General features: G+C 40.4%; 1 protein-coding gene across 3 annotated transcripts in view; it reads left to right on the top strand.

The window, feature by feature from the left end:
• Nucleotides 1-14,995, top strand: part of LOC107573315 (E3 ubiquitin-protein ligase MIB2) — a 32,719-nt gene that overhangs the window by 13,121 nt on the left and 4,603 nt on the right. For 2 of the 3 annotated variants that reach the window (XM_016259753.1, XM_016259754.1), the window contains 6 exons: nt 123-227; nt 1,590-1,752; nt 2,118-2,251; nt 3,344-3,492; nt 7,148-7,304; nt 8,275-8,429. In XM_016259753.1, the coding sequence (XP_016115239.1) occupies nt 123-227; nt 1,590-1,752; nt 2,118-2,251; nt 3,344-3,492; nt 7,148-7,304; nt 8,275-8,429 (863 nt within the window). The remainder of the gene's footprint in view (nt 1-122; nt 228-1,589; nt 1,753-2,117; nt 2,252-3,343; nt 3,493-7,147; nt 7,305-8,274; nt 8,430-14,995) is intronic. The other variant, XM_016259756.1, reaches the window with a different exon arrangement.

Here is a 14,995-nt window from a genome sequence, read left to right as displayed (position 1 = left end):
TTCTGTCTGCTTAAGTGGCAGATTGTGAGGTCTGGGCTGCCGATTAGCTGCAGCCTCAGACAACTTTGCATGATTGGTCTTTAGGAAGCGTGTGTTCCTGTAATAGAGTGGTGTGTGTGCAGGTGAACACGTTTGCCGTGGGTGAGCTGGTGAAGGTGCTGGATGACACTGACAGTGTGAAGAGACTCCAGGTGGGCCATGGAGAGTGGACAGACAGCATGGCTCCAGTAGGTTCCTCCACAACACACACGACTTGGACTGAAGATCACATTTAATTGTGAATAAACTAACTTCCCCAAAGTTTTTGTGACTGGTTTTAAACAGATGTTTAAAAAAAAAAAATAATAATTACCTCAATGCATTTTAGTTTTTTTTTTTGTCTAGTATTAACCTTAAAGTAGCTTCTTTTTAATTGTAAATAACTATTGTTATTTATTTATGTTTGTTTTCGTCATGAAGATAGCCTTGCTGCTGACATGGTGTTAATAAATAAATACATTTATTGGAGTTTTAAACGAGAAACAGGAAGAGCAGCAGTTTTGAGAAAAGAAAATGCAAATGTTAAAAATAGAAATGTAGTTCCATTGCCAAATCATGAGAGAATTACAGCAATAAATTAAAAACAAATAAACACATACTAAAAATGAACAAAAAAAAATGTTGTGCCATATTTCATTGATTCTTTTATGAACAGCCAGTCAGTAACTACACAGATTTAAACTATTTATGTTTGCTTAAAAAATTTAAACAATCATATATGAATTGGTTTCATTTTAGTGATGTATATTTAATTATTTTAATTTTAAAGTATTTTAAATTAGCAGTTTTATAAATTAACTTTTATATTAAATTATAATTTATAATAAATTCAGTATTTCATGTATATGAAATTCAAAAAAAATTTATTTGTTGAAATTTGTCAAATCAGTGCTGCCATGATGCCAGAATTACAGCACTGATTAACTGATTGACCCTCTAGCGTTCAGATGACGAGAGTGTGTGTCTGTCTGTCTCTCTGTGTGTGTGTGTGTGTGTGTGTGTGTCTCTCTCTGTGTCTATGTGTGTGTGTGTGTGTGTGTGTGTCTGTCTGTCTGTCTCTGTCTGTGTGTGTGTGTCTCTCTCTCTGTGTCTATGTGTGTGTGTGTGTGTCTCTCTCTGTGTCTATGTGTGTGTGTGTGTGTCTGTCTGTCTGTCTGTCTCTGTGTGTGTGTGTGTGTCTATGTGTGTGTGTGTGTGTGTGTGTGTGTGTGTGTGTCTGTCTGTCTGTCTCTGTCTGTGTGTGTGTGTCTCTCTCTCTGTGTCTATGTGTGTGTGTGTGTGTCTCTCTCTGTGTCTATGTGTGTGTGTGTGTGTCTGTCTGTCTGTCTGTCTCTGTTTGTGTGTGTGTGTCTATGTGTGTGTCTGTCTGTCTGTGTCTCTGTCTCTGTCTCTCTCTGTGTGCGTGTGTGTGTGTGTCTCTCTGTGTCTGTGTGTGTGTCTCTCTCTATGTCTATGTGTGTGTGTGTGTGTGTGTGTGTGTCTCTCTCTGTGTCTATGTGTGTGTGTGTCTGTGTCTGTGTGTGTGTGTGTGTGTGTGTGTGTTCTCTCAGGCTCTGGGTCAGGTCGGGAAGGTTCTGAAGGTGTATGCAGATGGTGACCTGCGTGTGGCATTTGGAGGTCAGACGTGGACCTTTAACCCCGCGTGTCTCTCTGCGCAGCGTGGCGAGGTCGACGCCAATCTGATGACGGCTGAGAACTCCAGTGAATCAGGAAGTAAGAATGCACAGGAAGTCCCTGAATGGCTGCTGAGCATAATTACATCATGATAAAAATTACTCTATATCATTAATTTTCATTCGACTTCTCTTTAAGATAAAGAGTTCTGTTCTCTTCCACACTGTCCTGCATGATGCCGTTTTTTTTCTCGTTTCAGCACCGTTTGTGTTTTCAGTGTATTTCTCTCTCTCTCTGTTTCCCTCCGTCACACACTGTGGCAGCGCTGGATAGTGATGTTTGTGTCTTGATGCATGGTGACATTTTGACTCATTCTGGTTTAGAGGGGTTTGAACTCTGGGACAGTAACACTAAACCCTTCTCTGAACACAGAATGGAGATCTCTCTTTCTCTCTGTCGTTCAGGTACGGTCATTTCAGTCCTGGAGAAGCTGCTCTCTCAGTCCACGGAGCAGGATCATCCGGGCCGGCTGGTTATCGAGGCGGCTCATGGGAACGCCGTTAAAGTGCGTGAACTAGTGCAGAAATACCCTGAGAAGGTTAGTGCCTCAGTCCGATTTAGTGGAAAGAAATGGGATTTTGTTTGCATGGGTTGTCCTAAGGGAGGGAATCTCCAGACGTTTCAAGTTATTTCTGGCTCTCTCTGTCTGAAGGGTTTTAGCCTTTCCCTTTATAAACTCACAGCCCACTAGAGACTGCTGCGCAGCTGCTCATCTGTTTTCAAGGAAAAAGTGTCCTTTCTGTAAGATACTTGATTAGAGACTACGGACAGCTGGACTGAAAGCGTTGATTAAGTTAATAAAGAACGGTCATCTCGTGTGCGATCTATTTCTGACAGAGTTGAGCAAGTAGATAGTGTGGTAGAGGTTAAGGAATCATTCACCCAAAAATTTAAGTTTGCTTTATTAAAATGTGCTCACCCTCAGTTCATCCGAGATATAGATGAGTTTGTTTCTTCATCAGATCTGTAGAAATGCAGCATTGCATCAGTGTCTCAGCAATGGATGCTCTGCAGTGAATGGGTGCCGTCAGAATGAGAGTCCAAACAGCTGATAAAAACATCACAATAATCCACAGCACTCCAGTCCATCAGTGAACATCTGGAGAAGACAAAAGCTGAAACTAATCCAGCATTAAGACGTTTTTAACTAAAATACATTGTGTTCTGGTGTGAATCAGGAGAGAAATCTGCACAGATCAAGCAGCGTTTAAACGGCTCTAAACAAATATGTGGCTGGATTTTAATGTGAGAGACAACAGGAGACGTACTTTTTCACTGGAGGAAGCGTTATTATGGACTCATATTTTAGTTACAAACATCTTAATGCTGGATTAGTTTCAGCTTTTGTCTTCTCCAGATGTTAACTGATGGACTGGAGTGCTGTGGATTATTGTGATGTTTTTATCAGCTGTTTGAACTCTCATTTTGACGGCACCCATTCACTGCAGAGCATCAATTGCTGAGACACTGATGCAATGCTACATTTCTACAAAACGGATGAAGAAACAAACTCTTTCTGATCTTGGATGAACTGAGGGTGAGCACATTCTCAGCATGTTTTCATTTTTGCTTTAAGTAGGTGGATGGGGAGAAGTGTGTTTGAGCGAAGGCTGTGTGTGACTGTGTTCAGGTGGATGTTAAGAACCAGGGGAAGACGGCTCTGCAGGTGGCTGCCCATCAGGGACATGTGGAGGTGGTGAAGGTTCTGCTTCAGGCCAACAGCAGCATTGAAGCTAAAGATGAGGACGGAGACGCTGCGCTACACTACACAGCGTTCGGGTGAGAGCCAGTGCTTAGAGCTTACACTTATGAGAACAGGTCATGTGTACGTTACCCAGTATTAGATGCAGGACAACCTGCACATTCTGTGCAAACAGAAACGTTGTGCTGTGCTCGTCCTCAGTTAACTGTATTTAACTCATTAAGATGAAGGCACACTCCAGAGACACTGAGTATGTTTACATGTGCAGTATTAAATGCGCTACAGTTGGCTTTTGCGTAGTTGAGCTGCAGTCTTCACTGTAATTGATTACTTAAAGGATTAAATACAAGCGTCACCTCTGTTTCTCAGAAAACACACCATGCCAGGGCTAACTGTAGTCTGATTCATGCTTATACATCTAGAGCCAAAACCAAGCCACAATGGCATTATCTAGCTCTGTTAGTGCACCTCAGCACAAACACGACTGCTTGAATGCAAGTCAGACTAAATCGTGACATTTTAATCCTTCTAAAGTACACGTAAAGGCATCTGTATTGCTGGTGGATTGATGTCTCTGGGCTCTAGAGGTTGACAGAGTGATCCAGATCATCTGGCTGGAGCAGCTGCAATCCACGTTATTTCCAAGCAGAGATGATTTGGGGCATTGATGTGATTTTGGCAGATCTAACTGATGTAACTGAATTACTAGCTCCCCACACGAGTTAGATGAATATTTGGATCATTTAACTGATTTGATGCTCTGAAGTGTGAATTATAAAAGTGTGACGTTTAATCCTCAAAAACCTCGAACAAAACTACACAAGCCGAAAGAAAATATGAGCGATGAGGATCAGTTAAACCACACTGAGTTTTGCACAATTATTGGTCGCTGACTAGCTGCTCATTTTTGTTTAGTTTTAAGAGTATGAGCCACAGCACTATACGATACACTAATGTTGTCAAGTCCAGTTTTTCTGTTCACTACTGTGATGGCTATAGCATGTCATTCTTTTACAGTAGTAAATTCAGTATTGTACAGTGGGTTTAGAAAAGAATCACCCCATTTAAAATAATCACATTGTGTTGCTTTGCAGCTTAAAATGAAGACGGACACATTTTTTGTTCTATCCAGCTGTATTTACTCAGTGCAACTTAAAATGTCCAAGTGAAAGATAAAACACCAACATGTAAGAAGAAAATACAAAAATAAAAAACATAATCACAGAGTTGGAAAAAGGATCACCCCCTTATGTCAGTATTTTGTTAAACCATCTTTTGCTTTAATTACAGCCTTTAGTCTGTTGGGATTTGTCTCTACTAACTTTGCACATCTAGACTTTGCAATATTTGCCCGCTCTTCTTTGCAGAACTGCTGAAGTTCAGTTCAAACTGAAGGTGAGTGTTTGTGGTCTGCAGTCTTCAGTTCATTGCAGTTCTGCTGTGTGCTTTGGGTCATTGTCAAGTTGGGAGGTAAACCTTCCTCCCATTGATAACTTTCTGGCAGAGGGCAGCAGATTTTCCTCAAGAATCTGACTGTATGCTCCATCCATTGTTCCTTCTATCCTGACGAGTGCTCCAGTCGCTGCTGCAGAGAAACACGCTATAACAGGACATCACCAGTTCCATGCTTTACTAGAGGAATGCTGTTATCTGGATGCTGAGCTGGAGTGGATTTCCACCAGACATAGCGTTTAGTGTTGAGGCCAAATAATTCAGTTTTAGTCTCATCTGCCTCAGATTCTTCAAGGTGTGTTTTGGCAAAGCTCAGTCTGACTGCGTGTGGCATTTCTTGAGGAGTGGCTTTTTTCTTGCGTCCCTCCCTCACAAGCCACATTTGTGGAGGATTAGTGATATTGTTGTCACATGCACACAATGACCACTCTTTGTCATAAACTCCTACAGCTGCTTCAGAGTTGCTGTAGCCCTTGGTCTCCTCTCTGATCAGTTTCCTCCTGACTCTCTCATTCAGTTTGGAGTGACGTCCTGATCCAGAGAGGCTCTGTGTTGTACCAAATACCTTCCACTTCTTAATAATAGACTTCACTGTGCTAGTGCATTGATAAAGCCCTTGAAATGTTTTTGTCTCATCTTTTGACGGTGCCTTGCAGCCCATAGTTGATTGTTTGCTTCAGTTGCACTACCAAGGACTGAAATGCTGCAGGGAAGCTCTTTTCATGCTGAGCTGATCAAAATGAGCACAGCTGATCACAGGTGAAAGAAAAATGGCTTTGTGTGCCATTGAGAAGGTGATTTGCTACACCGGATTGAGTTTACAAGCCATTTTTAGGAGGAGGATCATCCTTTTTCCAACTCAGTGATTCTGTTTTTTTGTTTTTATTTGTTTCTGACATGTTGGCGTTATATCCTTGACTTGGATGTTATAAGTAGCACTGAGTACATTCAGCTGGATAAAACAAAAACTGTGTCCGTCTGCATTTCAGGCTGCAAAGCAACACAATAGCTGCGTTTCCACTGTCGGGCCAAAAGCGGGCGTGCTAGTGCCAGTCGCGTTTCCACTGTCACTTCCGGGGCTTGATCGTGCTTCCTTGGGGCCAACGGCCCGGGTTTTTTAGCCCGACGAAAACCTTGGGCCAAAGCGGGCCAACTGGGGCTAGAGGAGTGGTTATGAACAAAGGCGGAGTTTCTCGCGTCTGCAGAGCGTCAGCGCTGCGGATCATTTCAGAAAGTTAACAGATAACACCAGCATTAAAGACTTTTAAAATAATTTTAGTTCAAAACTCACTTTCAGACAGCAGCGAGTGTTTGAAATAACTTGATCTGATGTGGATTATGATCACCATACAATGCAGACATAGCCTATTTATAAGTGATGCAAAAGACTGCACGCTAGCCATTAACGTTACCATAGTAAACATGGTAAATACGACCGCTTAGCGAATAAGAAGCTTACATCTGATTTCTTCATCACAATCGTGTATTGATTTAGTAGCATATTTTATCTGTCACAAGTCTCCTCTCGAGAGTTTAGCTCCACGTAGCCTATGTCATAAGAATAGAATAATGTTTTTTGTTCTGGAGCTTTTTATAAAAATATAGAGATGATCATTCTTTCTAAATGGGATGTAGGCTATATACTGTGGCTACAAATAAACCGAAACAGACTCGACTGAATAAGCAGGTAGGCTATGTTCATACCGCTTTATTTCTGTGTGACTAGTTTTCAATCCTGATAAATTAATTCATTATGATCAATGTATCACTTATTATTGTAAAACACCGATGCTTTTGGATTTAAATCTTTAACAAAGCATGCAAACGAACGGCCGCTTTTATCATGTTCGTTTTGTGATCACGCTAGTTCCAGTGACTTATTTCTTATTAGTTTTCTGCTAACTTCTCTTTGTTGGTGAAATGATGGGGTTGCGTGACGTTGTTCCTGAGAGGCGTGTTAGAGGGCGGGTTTTAGTGAAGCGCAGCGGAGCTTCTGGCCCGACGGTGGAAACGCAGCGTGATTTTGGCCTCTGTGCTACAGGTCCGAGGCTATTAGCCCCGCCGGCCCGTTTAAAGCACTGGCTCGCACTGGCCCCACAGTGGAAAAGCGGCTAATGTGATTATTTTAAATAAGGGGCGGATTCTTTTCTAAACCCACTGTAGGCAGTAATTGTACACTTGGTTTTGATTTATTTGTATTTTACTCATGAAGTGTGCTCTTCTAAATGATGTTCACTGTAATGTCTTTTCCGCTGTCTCTGGTATGTGCTGTGTGTGCAGGAATCAGGCAGAAATTGCACGCTTGCTGCTCAGTAAAGGAGCCAGTGTGAACCTGCTGAATAACTCCATGTGTACGGCGCTGCACATCGCTGTCAATAAAGGCTTCACGGATGTGGTGAGAGTGCTGACGGAGCACTCAGCAGACATCAACCTGCAGGTTAGGCAGAAAACACGCCTTTGAGATTTGAGTGCTTACAGAACTGTGATCTGTTTGGAGTTTAAATGATGTAGTTGGTTTGTGATTGAATAATGCAGTGATTTTATTTTACGTTGGATATTTTTTTAATGTATGTTTGTTAATGGGGGACTTGTGAACTCAGTAGTTCAATTAGATTTGTGCGCTAACCCTATTGTTTTTATGTTAGTGTGAAGAATGGCAGTGCAAATGGCCCTAGTGGCGTGTTGCTGCTGGTGCTTTTATTACTTGAAGAGTTACTTCAGACATCTTCAGTATTAATTATAACCTATAGGCAGAATATTTCCATCTGAATTCATAGTCGGTTCTGTTTCAGCTAAATTTTCAAATGACTAAATTTATATTTAATATTTCATTTTAGATTATAAATTAATGACACCCTTTGCTAAAAACAAATTCATTAAAAATGATATCAGCTATATTTGACATTCTGCAAAATAATGTTTTTCTTTATTTCCATTAATAGTATATTAAATAAAGCAATATCATCCTGTACATGCTAAACTCATAACTCATCTAAATATGTTTTCAGTAAATGCACAGTTCTTAAGGGCAGCATTATGTTTCTCCTAATCCGAAAAACCTTGAAAGGCTACTGCTTCATCGCTGCTTAGATATTGCTTTTGCAAACAAATTCTGCTAAAATTCAATTCTCATTTTTTTAAATTATAAATATACGAAAAGTGCAGAGCCAGCAAGCGTCCAGCTTACACTGAAACACATTCAGTACGGGTTCATAAGTTATAGGAGACAAAAGAATAAAAGTTTCCATCTCTGTGAGTCCATGTAAAGCGCACACAGCCAAGAAAAGAAAGAGTTGACATTTTAGGACAGCATCCCTTTACCATTTCTGTAAAATTAGAATTGGCAAAAACTAGATTTACCAGTGTTCACTAACATCGTGTTTGTTTCTCTTTGCTTGTGTTGTCAGGACTCGTATGGAGATACACCCTTACATGACGCCATTGCTAAAGACTTCAGGAGCATCATTGAGATTCTGACTGTGGTGCCCAACATTGATTTCACGCAGCAGAACAACCGCGGCTTCAACCTGCTGCAGCACACCGCTCTGAAGGGCAACAAACTGTGAGTGTTCAGCCGTATATTACACAGCTCTCTGGAACTGTGATTGCTCAGCCGAGCCATGCTGTTCCTTTGCATAAAAACACTAAACTGTAGATTTGACTGAATGTTCAAATAGTCTCTCAAACACATTTTCTTCTCGCATAATGAAAGAATTTCAGCTTAAATCAATATTTCATGTCTTGTCAAGCGAGTGAAAATCATTGTGACTGTCATGATGTTGCTGAATGTTTTGCCATCAGCAAAGCCATTGTGAATTTACACGCTGACCCTACGAGTTACTCGCCAGTCGACTGGGGACTTCATCAGGAACTAAAGCATGCACATCAGAAAGTCTACTGAAGAAAAAACTGCAAAATGTCATTGAAATAAAGATGAAACAAAAATGATAGAGCTTCAACAAAGAAATGAGCTGAATCACTTTAAAGGGGTCATATGATGCTTTTTTAAAGATCATTATTTTGTGTATTTGGTGTAACAGAATATGTTGACATGCTTTAATGTTCAAAAAACACTTTATTTTTCAAATACTGTACATTATTGTAGGTCCTCTATGCCCCGCCTCTCTCAAACGCTTCGTTTTCTACAAAGCCCCTCCTTCCGACAAGCGCAGTCTGCTCTGATTGGCCAGCTGACCCAGTGCATTGTGATTGGCCGAACACCACAAGCACTCTTCGGAAATGTAACGCCCCTTACCATAATCGCGAGCTTCATCTTTCAAAATAAATGTAAAGACAGAGTCGCGTGACAGACAGAGTGATGAAGCTGGTATGTGTTTGTGATGTGACCCCCTCTCTCTCTCTCTCTCTCTCTCTCTCTCTCACTCTCTCTCTCACTTTCTCTCTCTCTCTCGCTCGCTCACGCACACACACACACACACACACACACACACACACGATGCGCAAAACTCCGCATTTGAACAATCAATAGCAAATACTTAAATTAATAACAAACAGTAGCTGATTCAGAAGCGCCAGATTGTCGTAGCAAAGCCAGAATTACCTCTTCTCCTAGGTTCACGAAACGGTCGTCCATAAAATGCATTGCTGTTCTGTTGTAAGTAATCTTAAAGATTCCTAAATGCATCTACTTCCGGAAGGCCAAATAAAGTGCTTTTGCTTTCGCACTGAAACACACAGCATCTCTCTGACATGCTGCTTCAACACTAACTGCGGTTACTGAAACCACGCCTTCTTTCTTTGCGTGAACATTTGGCCAGGATTATGCTAATATTTCCACATAGTGAGGTAGATATGTCGGGGCGTGTTAGAATGAGCCGTTTTAGGGGGGCGTGGCAGAGTCTTAACTTTGATAAAGAATATCTCTTTGGTTTTGAGACTTTAGTCTTTGCAACTTCAGGGATCTTATCTATGCACAATCAGCTTGTAACATTCCAAAGAGAAAGGAAAACTTGAAATCGCATCATATGACCCCTTTAAAATCGAGGATATCTCAAAGCCTTTCCTAGAAGTTACATCTTTAACCGTCTGTAAACCTCCTGAAGTAGCTCCACAGTGGCTGGATGTTCCTGTGTTACGCAGTGTTCAAGTTACGTAATCAGATTACTCTTTAAAAGTAACTAGTATAGTAATGCATTACTTTTAAATTTACAACAAAATATCTGAGTTACTTTTTCAAGTAAGTAAAGCAAGTAACTTTGTTTTCCTATATATTGACTGACGCATCTCCTGTCCCCACGCTCACCTCTGGTGTGAAAGGGCCTTTACAGTTACCAAAAATATAACTTTTAGTTATTAACTCTTTCCTCACCAGCATTATTGAAAAATGTTGCCAGCCACCACCAGAGATTTTGATGATTTTCACTGAAATTTGATGGCCTCCAGTATATTTTGCTGTGTGAATATTTCAATATGCAATACACCAAAATAAAGATCAGAGCCTCTACTTTTAAACAAAAAAAAAAAACTGTTTTATTCTAGCTTAAAGAATTCTTTTTTTATCAACACATGAATATAGGTAGGTTTGCATAATTTTGAGCAAAAAGGTGAGAAAATCAAATTTTTATCACAAACTACATCTGGGTAATATTCAGTACGATTATCAAAGCATAAATCCAGTATTTCGCTTCCATCAACACCTCCAAAGCTTGCACAGACATATTCCACTTCCTGCATCAACATTTTACTCTGTAACATTATGCAGTTTTCATTTATATGCTGTCTATTGCTGATGATCGCATTATTTTTCATATGCATCTGTTTATATAAGCGATCGCTCATTTCTCCGTCCTGTTCACGTGTGTTTTTGTTCGGGAGGTTTTGTACTGTTCAGGAGATGCGTAATAGCGCCCCCGAGTGTATAACAGTGAAAACACGGAAAGCCGTAAAAACTCGTCTTTGGCGGGGAAGCGTTTTCTTGTAAAAGACGAGATAACTCGTCAGTGGCGGGGAAAGAGTTAAAAAACAAATAAGCAAGCCCAGACCAGGTGACAAGATGTAACACAAATGCATTTGCATAATGCATTTCCAAAAGTCATAAAAAGGGAATTTTTTATGAAGTAACGCAATATTGTAATGCATTACTTTTAAAAGTAACTTTCCCCAGCCCTGGTGTTAACATATAGATGACCTCAAGGCTAACATCTGGGCTCAACTCATTATTTGACCTCACTAACCGAGCTTTGCATTTGATACTCCACAATCCCAGCTGGATGAACTTGAAACGGATAGTACATGCCATTAAAGAGCAGGATTAGAGCAGTCAGATTTTCTTTGTTTAACAGATCATGCAGCCCTCGATCAAACTCCATAAGGGCTGAACATCAGTTGAACTCTTACCATGAACTAAACAGGCCCGACATTATGCATTATTGAATAGTTAGTTTTCCAGAATTCAAGCCAGTAAATCACGGCACAAACCGATTGTGACCAGCACCAGCCAGTGAACCTGTATGGAGCGTGTTTTGTGGCTCTTGTGCGGTTTCTGAGGATGCCCATGCTGACATCAGTCGAATACTACCAAATGATGCACAGCCTTTGATGAAAGTCTTCAATTCCTTTGTGGTGACACAAATGCAGTAATTGAGTACAATCTGAGTTGTGTGCTACTCGTTGATTAAAGCCTTGTGGCAGTGATGGACGGATCTTGTCCTCTCAGGATCCCGACACTCTATAAACACGTCTGGTTCTGACCGTTGTCGTATGTGGCATGTGCGAGTGTTGACGGCGGCAGCCGCGGGAATATTAGCATGACCCAGACACTGCTGTCGTATTTACTCTCTAGTCCCATGTGGCCTGTACTTGAACCGCTCTTATTTGATCTTGGCATAACGTTTTCTGTATTCCTCTTATCATTCCACCATTTCAATTTCGACAATAAGAAATATTCATTTTCTGAGATGCTGACCAGAGTCAAACTAACTAAATCTATTCAAGGGACAAGTGCCATTCGGATAGCTGAGGTCCAGGTAAAGATCGGCTATAATCCTGAAGAGAGACATCCACTAATTGCGTGACAGTGGAAATTGTGGCAGAATAACTCCGCAGACTGTTGGCCCCCATGAAGCATTCAGACATTGTATATTTGTGTATATTTTGCAGTAATCTTATCAATATATTTGTATCATTGTATTACAGCGTTTATATTCAGTAGATTTGTAGTGTACTATAGTTTCATCATCCGCAGTGCTTCAAATCCCAGCTCATAATGTTGGGATGTCAGAGCTGGTCTTTACTGAAGTAGTAGTGTTCATTTTGTTAGCTATTTTTAATTCAGTCTTAGTCCTGTGTCAAATGTAACTTTTAGTTTTTATCATGTTTAGTCAACTTGTCCTGTTTTAGTTTTAGTCAAGATTTAGTAGATTTTTAGTCCGTGGAAACTTACACATTTTCGTCATATTTTCATCTCACTGTATAATGGTTAAAATGATAAAAATTATTATTTTGCTCAATTTTAATTGCAATGACTGTTGTCATTTGGGAAATGTATTGATATATTTCATCAAAAGTTGTTCTTACACCAATAAGCACAAATCAATAGAATATCGACTCGTGTGCATGGTTCTTTTTACCTCATCTAACGTTAGTGTACAGATTTAACAGAGAAATTCCTAATAGTAATTCCAAATTGCATTAATGTTTCTCTTTAAAACAACGACAAAAAAAGTATTTTATTGCTGCACAGAGTAAGTAACGTTACAATCAGCAAACAATACAGTCGGGATCCATGACAGAACACAGACTGCTGAATGACACTTTCATTGAAGCAGAACACCTCAAACGGAGATCGCTGAACTCCAGCTTACTTGTACAGTACTGTATGTCAGTGTTTTCAGAAGAGAGCGCGAGTACACCGAGTACATGACACGAATCCATGGCATCTGTTGGATTGTGTTTATTTTTTCAGTGTTTGCAGTGCTTATTGTTTGCAGTGTTGTTATAGCAGCTCTACAGTTCTCAGAGTGTTGTTGTCCTGCACTGCAGACCCAGTGAAACCACAGTTCACTCTACACTTGTGCACAGTTGGAATGACAATAAACTGGATTCATTTGGAAAGAGAGGCAACTTCTGCGGCAAACGAGCAAGCTCTCTCTCTCTCATACACACACACTCACTCACGCACACACAACACACACGCACTCACAAACACACACACTCACACTCTCTCTCTCACACACACACACACACACACACACACACACACACACCCTCTCTCGCACTCGCACACTCACTCAATGAAAGTTTTGTTCAAGAGAGCAGCTGAATTGCAACAGTATGATGCTAAAAGAAGAAAGTAAAGAGATACAGAACTAACAGAGGAAAATAACACAATTAGTTCTGGCTCACACCTGAGACCAGGAGAAAATACCAAGAGCCTGCTCTTCTTTGGAGCCGTGTGAGATGTGTGGGTTTACTGTGATACACTTACGAGACAAAATTGTCCCTAGAAGTGAGCTAACACTGGCAAAACCCAGCTTTGAGCACAGCCTGTAAAGGAAGCAATGATTTCTCAATGTTTTAACTGTTATTGTGTTATCTTTCAAGGGTTAGGTTGGGGTTAGTCTCAACCTCAAATGGCAAAAGTTGCTCAAATCATCACCAAGTTCTAATCTGACTGACAGCTTTATACACTATCTGGGTGTCAGGGTCTGCTTTTGTTTGAGGCACTTAGTCATAGGCGGAGGGTGAACCAACTCCAGGGTAAGGCTAAAAGCAGCCAAATGTATTAAACATCAAGAAATGTATAATTATATAACGTTTCATTTCCACGGTTATTCAAACAGCAAATAAATTATATATAGAAAGTGACATTATCACTAACATTGATCTATCGCGAGTTTAAGCACTCTCAAAAAAAAACTAAAAACATTATATTCACTGAAGCTGTATACACTGTGAAATGAATCTCTTACTTACATTGTACGTACATCTGCGCTTTGTTGTTTATGATGAGAGAATTCGCAAGAGTCCGGAATTCAGTCACGAACACGTGCGCACTCAACAAAACTGATCTGACTCATCTGACTTTGTTGGATTGGCCATTGCATTCCTAAGCTCAACAGAATTGTGTGTGATTGGTTAAAATGCGCAACCATGTAAAAACGCCTAAAATTAAATACGGTGCAACATGAGCAGATCTTAATTTAATGCCGCAATCGACACTGTCTATTCATATTCACTTTGTTAGCAACAGACGTAATAGATTTAATTTGTTTGTGCAGGGGCATTTTTGTCCAATTTAGTGGCATTTTTGCCCCAAGTCCTCAAGCCAGGGGAAGGCTAAGCCTTCTGTCATTGTGGGCGGTTCTTAGATGCGGTGTGGACCAGACTTTAGACCAATAGCCAAAAGTCTGGCTGCATTAAACTAGGTTAGGAATTGTCTGTAGTCTTTTAGTTTGATGTAAAAACATCAGAAGTCTATGATGCTCCCTTGTTTAGATTAGATGACGTTAGATAAGCGTGTGTTGGATGGTCAACAGTTAAACTTGTTATTCTGGTTACACACTAACACACACACCTTTATTTCCCAAACACAGTCAGATTCAGCCTCTGCTCACCTCCACATGTTCAGTATAATGGCCTACAGTCCTAACTATACATCGGTCAATAAACTGTTTTAAGTCTCACCGAGTACACACTGACACATTTCAGATCACTTTGAGCCAATGGTGAGTGAGTCAGATGTTCATTTAATAAGTGCCTTGAGTGATTCAGTGAGTAAGTGAGCCGTTTTAGACCAATGAATTGGCCCATCGTTTGTGAAAAGAACCAGCTCGCAAACACAATGCATAATTCACAATACGTGTAGAACGCCAGTGAACAACCAATATGGAAAATTCTTTACGTTAACGGGTTAATTGGGACCTATTTTCATGGACTTTTCTTAGAGTGTTAGATAGGCCTGGACGATAAAACGGTATCGATATTTATCGACGTTACACCTTCTTCGATAACGATATAAAAAATGTTCATATATATCGCACGATATAGTCGCGTGCTATGAGTGACGCAGACAGCACACACAAACACAAACATGAGTGCTGTGCCTGCCTGTGATGAGGAGATTGTGAGTAAAGAATGAATATTAGTCGAATTTAAAATAAACATTTG

This window comes from Sinocyclocheilus grahami, unplaced genomic scaffold (genome assembly GCF_001515645.1).
Source record: "Sinocyclocheilus grahami isolate Dianchi unplaced genomic scaffold, SAMN03320097.WGS_v1.1 scaffold1916.1, whole genome shotgun sequence".
Lineage (NCBI taxonomy): Eukaryota > Metazoa > Chordata > Actinopteri > Cypriniformes > Cyprinidae > Sinocyclocheilus > Sinocyclocheilus grahami.
The sequence above is the reverse complement of the archived record's forward strand: the minus strand, read 5'-3'. Positions and strand labels throughout refer to the sequence as shown.